The sequence below is a fragment of the Octopus bimaculoides genome, chromosome 19 (assembly GCF_046866305.1).
Source record: "Octopus bimaculoides isolate indiv1 chromosome 19, ASM4686630v1, whole genome shotgun sequence".
In the NCBI taxonomy this organism is placed as follows: domain Eukaryota; kingdom Metazoa; phylum Mollusca; class Cephalopoda; order Octopoda; family Octopodidae; genus Octopus; species Octopus bimaculoides.
In genome coordinates, this window is record NC_142946.1 from 27355854 (window position 1) to 27369655 (window position 13802).

At 36.3% G+C, this 13802-nt stretch overlaps 1 protein-coding gene across 2 annotated transcripts in view; it reads right to left on the reverse strand.

The window, feature by feature from the left end:
• Positions 1–13802, reverse strand: part of LOC106867947 (sodium-dependent multivitamin transporter) — a 176953-nt gene that overhangs the window by 127919 nt on the left and 35232 nt on the right. Inside the window, exons 3-4 of one of the 2 annotated variants that reach the window (XM_052974692.2) lie at positions 10837–11028; positions 10391–10459 (exon numbers count right to left, since the gene is read on the reverse strand). The exons of the other annotated variant lie outside the window; for it this stretch is intronic. Coding sequence (XP_052830652.1) covers positions 10391–10459; positions 10837–11028 — 261 coding nt within the window. The remainder of the gene's footprint in view (positions 1–10390; positions 10460–10836; positions 11029–13802) is intronic. 2 annotated transcript variants of the gene reach the window in all.

Below are 13802 nucleotides of genomic sequence, written 5' to 3' on the forward strand. Positions count from 1 at the left end.
TGTTATTGTTGTTATTATTATTATTATTATTATTATTATTATTATTATCATCATCATCAATAATATTAATACGCTTAGTTTTGTTTGTTTTTGTACGTACCTGTGGTGTGTGTCACACCTACTTCAAAGGAAGAAATGAGTTGCAAAGCCAGGGAGAGGCGGACAGGGAAGAAGTGAGAGAGAGAGAGGGGGAGGAGAAAGAGACAGAGTGAGAGAGAAAGAGAGAGTGAAAGATATAGTGAGTGGTGATGGTGTTCGTTTTGTTTTTTAAATGTTTCAGAGAGGAAGTAAGAGAGAAAGAGAGAGAAGGTGAGAGAGAGAGGGTAAGAGAGAAAGAGAGCGAGTGAGAGAGGAAGTGAGAGAGAGTGAGAGAGAGAGAAAGGGAGAGAGTGAGAGAGAAAGAGAGAGAGTGAGAGAGAAGGAGAGAGGGTGAGAGAGAAAGAGAGAGAATGAGAGAGAATGAGAGAGAAAGAGAGAGTGAAAGATATATTGAGTGGTGATGGTGTTCGTTTTGTGTTTTTTAAATGTTTCAGAGAGGAAGTAAGAGAGAAAGAGAGAGAGGGTGAGAGAGGAAGAGAGAGAGTGAGAGAGAAAGAGAGAGAGACTGAGATAGAAAGAGAGAGGGTGAGAGAGAGTGAGAGAGAAAGAGAGAGTGAAAGATATAGTGAGTGGTGATGGTGTTCGTTTTGTGTTTTTTTAAATGTTTCAGAGAGGAAGTAAGAGAGAAAGAGAGAGAAGGTGAGAGAGAGAGGGTAAGAGAGAAAGAGAGCGAGTGAGAGAGGAAGTGAGAGAGAGGGTGAGAGAGAGAGAGGGTAAGAGAGGAAGAGAGAGAGTGAGAGAGTGAGAGAGAAAGGGAGAGAGAAAGAGAGAGAGTGAGAGAGAAAGAGAGAAAGGGAGAGAGTGAGAGAGAAAGAGAGAGAGTGAGAGAGAAAGAGAGAGAGTGAGAGAGAAAGAGAGAGAGTGAGAGAGAAAGAGAGAGAGTGAGAGAGAAAGAGAGAGAGTGAGAGAGAAAGAGAGAGAGTGAGAGAGAAAGAGAGAGAGCAAAAGAGACAGTGGGTGGTGACGGTGTTCGTTTTGTGTTTTTAAATATTTCAGAGAGGAAGAAAGAGAGAAAGAGAGTGAGAGAGAAAAAGAGAGAGAAAGAGTGAGAGAGAAAGAGAGAGAGTGAAAGAGACAGTGGGTGGTGACGGTGTTCGTTTTGTGTTTTTAAATATTTCAGAGAGGAAGAAAGAGAGAAAGAGAGTGAGAGAGAAAAAGAGAGAGAAAGAGTGAGAGAGAAAGAGAGAGAGTGAAAGAGTGAGAGAGAAAGAGAGAGAGTGAAAGAGACAGTGAGTGGTGATGGTGTTCATTTTGTGGTTTTAAATGTTTATCACATTGCAAGAAGAGCAGATAGCTAGATGCACACACACATTGTTAAATTAAAGGTGGGAGAGAGGAAGGACACAGAGGAAGTGAAAGAGAAAGAAAATGAGAGAGACAGTAGATATGTAAATCGAAAGAAAAGTTGATACATAGATACATAGGCACAGCAAATATTGGCTGTCACTCTCACTTTTTCATTACCACACAAGGATAAAATTAACTTGCAAGTGGCTGAGTACTCCACAGGCATGCATATCATTAATGTAGTCCTTTAACGTGAGATCCAGCCTCACACAGAATATGACGAGGCTGGCATCTTTGAATTACAACTCATTTTGGCCATCTGAGTGGACTGGAGCAAGATAAACCTTCAAATGGTTGGAAGAAAACGGAAAAAGATCCTATGTAGGGGCAGGAAAATTTTTTTAGTCATTAGGGTCATCAGTATGGGTGTTAATCCAGTCCTAAGAGCAGCATTTGTGGGTCTCACAGATCTGGAGGCCAAGCCCCCAGATAAACACCAATACATAGGCTGTTGTTATCAAACTGAGCATGAGTCAAGGGCGAATACACGACGGAATAGCAATTATTTCATCTTAGCTTTCACTGCTTATACTAAACACCTGACATTTTTGTCTTACAATATGGAACATTTTGTTTCCTTTTACTCTTTTTAAAAAAATGGCACTCCATCAGTTACAACGACGAGGTTCCTGTTTATCTGAGCAATGGAACAGTCTGTTCATAAAATTAATGCACAAGTAGCTGAGTACTCCACAGACATGCATACCATAAGGTAGTTCTCAAGGAGATTCAGCCTCACACAGAATGTCACGAGGCTGGCTCATTTGGATTACAGCTACAACTCATTTTTGCCAGCTGAGTGAACTGCAGCAAGGTGAAGTAGAGTACCTTGCTCAGAAACACAGTGTGCTGCAGGGAATTGTACTCATGACTTTACAATCGTAGGCCGAATACCCCTAACCACTGAGCCACGCACCTTCACTCTCTTAACCATAGAGAAAAGGAGTGAAGTGATAGAAACAGAGAAAGGAAAGCCTCAATCATTTACAATGACAATTAGACTGAAATACAATCGATTTTTTCTAGCTTCTTTACTTTTAACAATGAAGAAGAAGGGAAGGCATTTAGTAATGAATAGAAAGTCTTTCATGTGTTTACATTTTTATTCTGGGAGTTCAAGAATGATCAAGTGTTAGTTCTCTCTTCTTTCCCCTACACCCAATACTTATTCGCCTTCTTTCATAGTTCTTCGTGTCTTTTAGTTGGTAGGGAAAGACCATGCTTTTTTTATCAGGCACGTTTAACGTTTTCTCCACAAACTACAAACAAGCCCCCACTCCCTTCCTTTCTTTTTTTTATACAAAAACTAATGCAAATTTCAAATGGGGGATAGCTGTGATAGGAGCCCAGAAAATTGGGTAATACCCCCAACAAAATGGATAGGGGAGAAAAGTTGCCAACACAAAATTCAACTCTATATTTTAAAGAATGTCTTCCACTATAGCCTTAGAATGACCAAAGCCTCATGAGTGAATTTGGTAGAGGGAAACTGAAAGAAGCCCATCATATATGTATATGTATATATATTTTTTTTTATGTGTGTGTTTGTGTCTGTGTTTGTCCCCCCACCACCATTGTTTGACAACCGAGGTTGGTGTGTTTGCATCCCTGTAACTTAACTATTTGGCAGAAGAGACTGATAGAATAAGCACCAGGATTACAGGGAATAAGTCCAGGGGTCAATTTCTTCAACTAAAGGGCGGTGCTTTACGTATTCTTTTCTTGAGACATTTTGATCTTGTGGGACAGACATATCTATTAACAGACAAGTTCTTCTGTTGTAGTCCTTGATCACAATGTCTGGTCGATTGGAGTCAATTTTTCTGTCCGTTTGTACTGGGAAGTTCCTTTGCCATTCCCTACATCCTCTGAATGGTGCCTGTACCACTTACCATGGGATTTAATTTTGCAGTATTTACAAGCATTCCAGTGGATGTACTGCCCTAGTCTGTCATGTCTTATGAGGTACTCCTTTTCAGTGAGGACTGGACAACCAGAAACATGATCAATTGTCGCTGTGAATTTTCTACAAATTCTGCACGAGGGGTTAGATCCATCTTTCAGAACATTTGCATGGTAGCTTCTTGTAGGTAAGTTCTGATCTTGCACTGCCATAACAAAACCTGTTTCCCCTTTCAGACCTGTCCCTTGTAGCCATTGGTGTGTTGGGATTTTGATCAATATCTTGCTTGGACAGTTGTCTTCAATATTATTCATGCAAGCCTTCTTCTTATTATTATTCTCATTCTTCTTATTATTATTTTTATTATCATTATTATTATTATGCATAGAAATGCTAAAAAAAAAGAAATCCAAACCAAAATTCCAGAATATTATCAAAAACCTCTCACAAACTAGAAGCATACAACTCAATCAACAACTTAAGTGGAAAGTTAAGAGACAGAGAGAAATAGAATGTTTAAGAGGAAAACTCTCAATTGTTGAAAAGACAAGAAAGAGAAGAAAGGGAAAAAAATATAAAATTACTAGCAAAGATGCTCTCTATACCAAATATAGAAGAAGTCAAAAAATTCTGGAAGGACATTTGGAGCAAATCAAAGGAATACAACATGGAAGCATTTTGGATCAAAAGAGAATATGAAGGAATGAAAGATGTTAGAACAATAGGATTGGATACAAGTAGGAACGCCAGAACTGAAGCAGGTCCTCAGTAAAGCACACAAATGGAAAACATCATTTTTCAAGGTCACTTCTTTACCCTATTCTTGTTCTGTATTGCACTCTTCCCCTTTTTAAATGAGCTAAACAACATAATGTATGGATTTAAAGTTAGCAATAAACACAATACTTTGATCAACCATCTTTTTCTATGAAATATTTAAAGTTGTATGCTTGAAACAAAACAAGAATTAGAAGGATTTTTAACAACAGTAAAGCAGTTCAATAATGATATCAGTATGGATTTTGGTCTTGATAAATGCACAAAAGTAACTTTTAAAAGGGGAAAATTGACAATGATATCAACTTGAACAAGATACAACTTATAAAAGAAGTAGATCCAGAAGAAATTTATAAATATTTTGGCATTAATAAGAGTGATAGTATTCAGCATGCACAAATGAAGGTGGAGACTTGAGAAAAGAGTACAACAGAAGAGTTAGGCTGATCCTGAATACTGAATTAAATTCCAAGAACTATGTAAAATTTATTAACAGCTTAGCAGTGCCTGTTGTACAATACGGTTTTAATGTCATCGACTGGAACTTAGCTGACACAAAAGCAAGAAAACTGCCAATAAAATGCACCATCCAAAGGCAAATACAAGCCACCTCTACCTACCAAGAAAAGAAAGTAGAACTCTCATATAAAATTGTTACAATTGGTCTGCAGAAGTACTTAAGCAAGACCAATGATTGGATGATGATATTAGTGAGAAAACATGAAACCCAGAAGAAACTAAGAAATATAGAGCAGAGCTACATATTGCAGAAATTTAAAACATTAACAAGACTGATCTAATACCAACAAAGGCAGTGAAAATACATAGAGTGAAAGCAAAAGTAGAACTTGAAACATTAATAGATGGCAGTAGAAATCTTTCCATGACCAATACCCACAAAGAACCCAGGAAACTGATATAGATCAATGGCTGCAGAGTTCAGGGTTGAAGGCAGAAAACAGAGGGATTCATTCTTGCTGCCAAGGACCAGAGTCTATACACAAAAAATTATCAAGCTAACATCCTCAAAAATAGAGCAAAACCCAAGTTCAAAGCCTGTGATACCCATGGTGAAACAATTGATTATATAGCATCTCTATAGGTAACCCTGGCTTTATTTGATTATAAAGTTAAACATGAGACAGAGTTGGCCAATACATTCAATGAACTTTGCAAAAGTCTTGGTGCAAAATATGCAAGAAGTCGGTATGGATACCAACTTAAATCAGTAGTTGAAAGTATCAATAACACCATCTTACAATACATACTGATTGCACAACTAATATTAACAACCCAGATATTATTGTTCAAGACACCAAAAATAATACCATCTCAAAAACTGTACCTGCCAAGGAATATGGTAAACTTGCCAAATATAAAGGTTTAGAAATTGAAATAAGCACGATGTGGCATCTGAAGACAAAAAAATACCAGTTGTAAATAGCTTCCCTGAAAAAAAAACCCTGGTAAACCTAGCATGTATAAAATCCAGAAAATAGAGCAAAACGATAACGCTCACACTACATAAATTCTTGTTCTTATAACCTATATTCTGAAAAAATGTTTTTTTCTTTTCTGTCATTACTTGAGCCAAGAATGAAAACCCAACAGCCACTGGCATGAAGGTGTGGTAAGAAGTTTGCTTCCCAGCCACATGATTCCAGGTTCAGTCCCACTACATGGCATCTTGGGCAAATGCCATCTACTATAGCCTTGGGCTATAGTAGACGATATTTGCCCAAGTGCCTTGTGAAGGGATTTAGTAGAGAGAAACTGAAAGAAGTTCATCATTTGTATGTGTGTGTGTGTTTGCCTTTTGACATCACTTGATAAATGGTGTTGGTGTATTTACATCCTCATGACTGAGCAGTTTGGCAAAAGAGGCAACTAGAATAAGTACTAGACTTAAAACAGAAAAATAAGTACTGAGGTCGATTTGGTGAACTAAAATTCTTTAAGGTGGTGCCCAAGTATAGCCATAGTATAATGACTGAAACAAGTAAAAAAAAAGTACTGGAGACTATGTTGGCATTATACTACAATGCCTACTAAGATCACATATCTTAGCTCTGACTACCTACCTTCTTGTTTTTGTTGCTGTTTGTTATTCATCAGGTCAATATCGAAAGAAAATAACAACAATGACAACAATAATAATAATAATAATCCTTTCTACAATAGACACAAGACCTGAAATATTTTTAGGGGAGAGGGATAGTTGATTACATCGACCCCAGTGCTCAACTGGTACTTATTTTATCAACTCTGAAAGGCTGAAAAGCAGAATCAACCTCGAGGAAATTCAAACTCATACACACAAGAGATGTTCAACATAACTCCTCAAGTCAAGTCATGCCTGGGTACTAAGTGTGTGGTTGCAGTGCATGCATCTCAGGCAGGCTAGCTGAGTGTACTACCATACTTGTAGAGTTTATCCTGAACTGGTAGTGCCCCCAACCACTCAGTATCGCAGCCAAGCCAGGGATTTCTGAAGATCATCCTTGGATCTTAGCCCAAAAGAGCCTTGATTTGGTCTTTGCTTGACCCTGGATTGCTTCTCAGTCAAAGAGACAAGTTGTCGAAAGGTCTGTTCACCTTCAAGGAATTGCTGGAGATTGTATAGCTTCTGTACATGTTTGCCTATGTTGTCTCAGTTCTTTTCCACTTAGAGATCTGGACCAAACCAGGTCTCGAGTAATTTAACTGGTCCCACAATGCTGTTGGACAGCATGGACCTACCTCTTCATGTACCGAGCTGCCAGCCCACTGACTTTTCTTGGTTGCTTCTGCCTCTTTTCACAACTTCATAGTTCTTTAGAGTAGTGCTGATCACCTCTATGTCTGCTGTTTGTATATGTGGTCTTAGTTCATGCAGGATACACCTCACCATCTCTAGTTTCCACAGTAGTTGCTCAAAAGTCAGTTCATACAGAAGAGACAAGAGGAGACAACCTCTACTGACCAAGCACGTAATGTTGAATGGTTAAGATAGGTGGCCATTCACATAACCAATGAGTAGATTTCACTGTACATTGCAGTGATTCAAATACCATGTTTTGGTGGTCAATCCTATTGAAAGCTTTCAATTAATCTAAATTTATCAGAACCCCACTCATACCAGGCTCTTTGCCCAAACACTCTGTGGTGTATTGTATGAGATGGAGAATGTTCTGGATATGTCTGTTTGGGATGGCAAAAATTTGCAAATCACCAATCAGACCAGCAATAACATGCACAAAGTAAAGACCATAGGGCAGATCATCCAAATCAGGTGACAAACCTGCCCATTGTGCAGTCAACCATCATTTTCCACATTTCTGCAGCTGTTGGTTTTTCATGAAAAGCTGTCGAGACAGATACTGAAATCCATCTTGCATTCCAGCCTGCCACATGTCCCATACAATCAAGCAAATTGCTCTCACAAGCTGAACACACCTGCTTCTGGTCAAGTAGCATATGCTCATCATTGTCTGCTAAAGACCAAATTGGGCCATTATTGTCATGTTAAATGGTTTTTGTCCAGTCATCTAAGATCACATATCTTAGCTCTGACTGCCTACCTTCATGTTTCATGTTAAAGAATTGATTGTAAGCATGTTTTTGTGATGTCTTTCCTAAGTGCATCTTCTAAGATTTTAACTAATTCTCTTTCATTTCTATTTTCCCCTATCACATCTTTATAATACCTTATTGATTCTACTCTAATCACCCTTTCCAGGTTACAAATTTCTCATAACCCTTCCTACATGCTACTCTGGAAATGCCATGAATATTATATTACTATGACATCTAATTTCTCCCTCTACCAGAGTCAATGCCACAAACCAGACATATTTGGTACCATCCATTGAAAAGTATTACTCACATGCTCTCTTTCAACACAAGCATCTCATGAAGATAGAATCTCACACATTCTCTCAGTGACATCTGGTCACATGATATTGGTCTCAATAATTTTCACAGTGCTCTTCCATGTTTCACTGGCATTGAGAACTATTGGTAGAACTATGATGTTATGGAACCAGATCTTTGTGTGTAGGCAAATGGTGTTGGAGAACTAGGCAGTGCACATCCTCTGGAATACAGCCACAACTTCACCAATTCCATTGCTGACACCAATTTCAATATTACCAATGCTACTGATGATATTACCTAGATAGGTGAATCTATCCACTGTCAAAATATTTTGATGATTGATCTTTATGATTGCTGTTGTGATTGATCCTTCATGATGGGTTGGGTTATCAACAGATGAAAGTTACATTTAACAGAGTCTGGGCTTTTTGTTCTTTATGGGTTGTTACTGCTGTTTATTATTATTATAAACATTATTATTATTTTCCCCAACAAATTTACTACCATGCCAGAAATCATTATTATTAAAATATGGAACAATCAACATAACAGAGTGTTGAATAAGTGCAAGAATCTGAGAGGGAATATCATCATCATCATCATTTAACGCCCATTGTCCATGCTGGCATGGGTTGGATGGTGTGACCAGAGCTGGCAAGCTGGGGAACTGCACCAGACTCCAGTTTGATTTGGCACAGTTTCTATGGCTGGATGCTCTTCGCAACACCAACCATTTTATAGAGTATGCTGGGTGCTTTTACGTGGTACGACATGGGCACTTTTGTGGCACAGTACAGGTACTTTTATGTGGCACAACACAGGTACTTTTTCATGACACCGCACGGGTGCTTTTACATGGCATCACACAGGCACTTTTACTTCACTCCACATGGGCGCTTTTATGTGGTGCAACATGAGCACTTTAATGTGACACCACCACAAGTGCTTTACACTGCCAGAAGGATTGGTCTTAATACTTCTGCTGCAGAGTACAAGTCTTCTTAGGTATGGCAAGGTGCCAGACATCTCAGTCCTTTGTCATTTCACCTGAAAGGTTCAGCATCCTAAGGTTGTTCTTCAATACTTCATCCCATGTCTCCCTGAGTCTCCCACTTCCACATGCTCCATCCGCTTTGAGAGATCGGCACTTTTTTATGGAGATGTCGGCTATCTGCATCGCATGACCAAACCAGTGCAGTCTTCTCTCTTGCACACAGCAATCAATTCCTCTTATGCCTAACTTCTCTCTCAGAACACTAGCATTTTGTCAAATATGAACACTTACATTACACATCCTCTGCATTTAGGGCCCACATGTCACAACCATGTAGAATTGCTGTCTGTATACATGCATCATACTATCTTCTTTTCACTCAGAGAGAGAAAGCTTCCGTGGTCGACAGAAGTAACAGCTCTCTGAATTTCCTCCATCCTATTCTTATTCTAGCTATCACACTCTCCGTGCATCCTCTCCCACTGCTATTTCAGTCCCCTAACTAGAAGAAATCATCTACTATCTCTAATGAGCCACCAAGGCATTTGAGAGAATTAATTTCCTGAGTCACTAAAATTTTTATGGATCCTGTGCATCTTCCACATACAAAAATTATCTTCTCTGATAATCTTCCAATTAACCCACTGCACCTCTTGTGTGTCCATAGCTTACACTGGGTACACCATATGGAGATCCAGCCAACACCTTTCCTACAAATCAAACAGGGCCACCTACTTGAGTGGGGCAGAGTCCTGTCAGTTTTCTTGCTAAGTTAACCTTTAGATTCCCAGTTTTGCTTCCACACCTGGAATTTTTCATCTAGCTCTAATATGAAATCTGCTAAGAGCATAAGATCATTAGCATATAGTAGATCCCAGGGGTTACTGGTCTTGAATTCCTCTGTTATGATCTGGAGGACAATGATGAAAAGGAGGGAAATAAGGATTAAACCTTGATGAACCCCTACTTGTACATCAAATTCTTCGTTGCACTCAGGGTTAACTCTCACCTTACTGACAGTATCTTTGTACATGGCCTGTGCAGCTTTCACCAGCTTGAATAAAATTATAATTAACTGATCCTACTGTATTTTCTTTTACCCAAAGCCAGGAACTTTTCAGCGCTCCCTTGTACACAGTCCAGCCCAAGCAACTATACCCTAATATTTACAAAGTTGTGGCCCATGTCAGAGATCATTATTATTGTTATCATAATAATTCCCCAGCCTTAAATTTATCTTTTCTCATATAAAAGAATTTCTCAGATTAAAATCAAATATACTATTGAGAAATATTTTCTGTTACCAAAGACAATGCAAATATCTATTCATTAACTTCATTCATCATTCTTACAAAATTTTAGTTGCAAATTAACATTTGAATTTCAAAGTGTATTTTATATCAAGTTTTACTCACATAACTCAGAATTCCTAATAGTGTTCCAACATTACGTACAAGTTTGGATTGAAACCGAAGTTCCAAATACTGTAAAATTTAAAATGAAACAAATATTTTTTAAATAATGTAAACAGACGAATTTTTTGAAAAATCAATTGTACAATATTTGGGAAGACTAAAATATAGCAGTTAGAAATAATCTTTTACACTGTCACACATGTTAAGTTTAAAACAAAAGAGAATATTTTAATCAGATCTTTGTTATTTTATTTTGTTCACTGTGAACAGCTTTGATGACAGAGACGAAACAAAACAGCTTTAAAAATAGAAATATATCTCTTCTGGAGAACTACTACATTCAAACTGCTTTCAAAATATATTGTTATAGTTAAAAATAATTATAAATAACTGTAAAAAATTATTTTGTAAGACAAATATTTAATTATAAAGCAGTTGATACTTACTTCAAAAACACTGGTAATTTGAAGTCTGTGGAAGAACGGTGCATAAAGAAATGCTGAAATCAACTGAGACAAGGAAAATCCTATCATTGAAATTGCATAGGAAAATCCATGTGTGTAAACTTCAGCTGGCATTCCTAACATCATGATAGATGACTCAAAAGAAACCATTAGAGATATGGCCAAAGGTAGAACCTACAAAGTTATGTTTAAATATTCAATACAAATAAGAATAAAATATTTTTTTTAATATTGTTATCAGCATATTTAAAGAAATCTTTTAACTACAAGTGGATTAAAAAAACATTTTATATAAATATGCATATATATGTGTGTGTATACATATAAAATTAATGCATAATATATGGATTTAAATAATACAGCGGTACTCACAAAAAAAGCTCCTTTAGTGAATCAGGCTACAGACTGCATCGTAAGCCAATACAAAGGTGTGTAATGTATAGTCCAATGCAATTAAAATCCAGTTATTAATAATTATTACATTAGGAGTATATAAAATATACAGAAAGAGAGGACATATTAGATGAATATATTCACTTCACCAGTTGATATCCAAATGATTACGATCAAATAGATATCAACTGATGAAATAAATAAATTCATCTCATACCTTTTCTCTTTCTTTACATCTTATATATATATATATATATATATATATATATATATATATATATGTATATATATATATATATATATACATTTGTCATCTAAAAGATCATAAGTCAGGAAGAAGATGCACTCATATAACTGGAAGGGAAAATGGCAACCATGTTGACTATCTCTGATGAGCGTATATTATATAACTGGTTTGTTGCCCAACACTCAATTATATAGTTTCATGCAAAACTGATTGGTAAGACCGGCCGTAATGGACAATTAACACTATAAAATTCAGACAATATATATGTGTGTGTGTGTGTGTGTGTGTGTATGTAATTTTGGATTTTGTCCCTATATATATATATATATATATATATATATATATATATATATATATATATATATATATATATATATATATATATATATATATACATATATATATATATATATATGTATGTATGTATATGTGTATGTATGTATATATATATATATATATATATATATATATATATATAGGTATAGGCATGATTGTATAAGAAGCTTGCTTCCCACATGATTCTTGATCAGTCCCATTGCACAGCGCCTTGGCCAAGTGCCTTCCACTATAGCTTTGGGTTGATCAAAGCCTTGTGAGTGGATTTGGTAGACAGAAACTGAAAGAAGACCGTCTTATATTTATGTATATATCTATGTTTGTATCTTCACACCTGTGTTTGTCTTCCTCCCCCCATCACAGCTTGACACCTGTTGTTGGTGTGTTTATCTAATAAAAGAATAAAGAATATATATATACATAAATACATACATACATATGTGTGTGTGTGTGTGTGTGTGTGTGTGTGTGTGTGTATGTGTATGTGTATGTATGTATGTATGTATGTATTTATGTACGTATGTATGTATGTATGTATGCATGTATGTATGTATGTATATTCTTTTATTCTTTTTTTAATATTGTTTTACTTGTTTTGGTCATTTGACTGCAGCCATGCTGGAACACTGTGTGGAAGTGTTTTAGTCAAACAAATCAACCCCAGGATTTATTTATCTAAAGCCTGGCACTTATTCTATTTGGCTCTTTTGCCAAACCACTAAGTTACATTGATGTAAACACACCAACACTGCCTCTCAAGCTATGGTGGGGGAGGGAGACAAACACAGGTGTGAAGATACACACATAGATATATATACATACATATAAGACTGTCTTCTTTCAGTTTCTGTCTACCAAATCCACTCACAAGGCTTTGATCAACCCAAGGCTATAGTGGAAGACACTTGCCCAAGGTAATGTGCAGTGGGACTAAATCAAGAATCATCTGGGAAGCAAGCTTCTTATACAATCATGCCTATGCCTGCATATATATATATATATATATTGTCTGAATTTTATAGTGTTAATTGTCCATTACGGCCAGTCTTACCAATCGGTTTTGCATGAAACTATATAATTGAGTGTTGGGCAACAAACCAGTTATATAATATACGCTCATCAGAGATAGCCAACATGGTTGCCATTTTCCCTTCCATGTTGGCTATCTCTCATGAATGTATATTATATAACTGGTTTGTTACCTAACACTCCATTATGTAATTTCACGCAAAATCAATTGATAAGACCAGCTGTAGCGGACAATTAACACTCTAAAATTCAGACAATATACCCTTTCTACTAACAGTTATATGAGTGCATCTTCTTCTTGACTTATGATCTTCTGCATATATATATATATATATATATATATGGAGAGAGAGAGAGAGAGAGAAAGAGAAATATATATAATATAATATGTGACAATTATTCAGTTGTCATAATAAAACTCTGAGTTTCAGATGTTGGGGCTGAAATCTGCTCTGGCATCTCGTCAGTTATTAAGACATGTCTAAAATACATATATGCTATATATGCATACTCTCACTCACACTTGCAAAAAACACATGCATGCACACCCACACACACATCTATATGTATACATATATATATGCAACCATAACATGTACACATATAAATACCCGCACACACGCACACACGTATATACCCATACGCACACAAATATATTCATATACACGTCTATATACACACATGCACAAAAAATTCAGGGTGAAAGGTAATATACAGAAAAATATGTAAAAATATATAAAGCAATAAAAATATATAAAAATATATGTATAAATATGTAAAAACAATATGTAAAAAATATATATATATATAAAAATATATATAAGGATAATATGCTTGTACGTAGGTACAATATAAAAAGCAGGTTCTATCTGTGATCTTGGTGGGGACCAAAAACTTAACAAATATTTAGCCATATGTGGACATGATACAAAAAGTTCAGTTC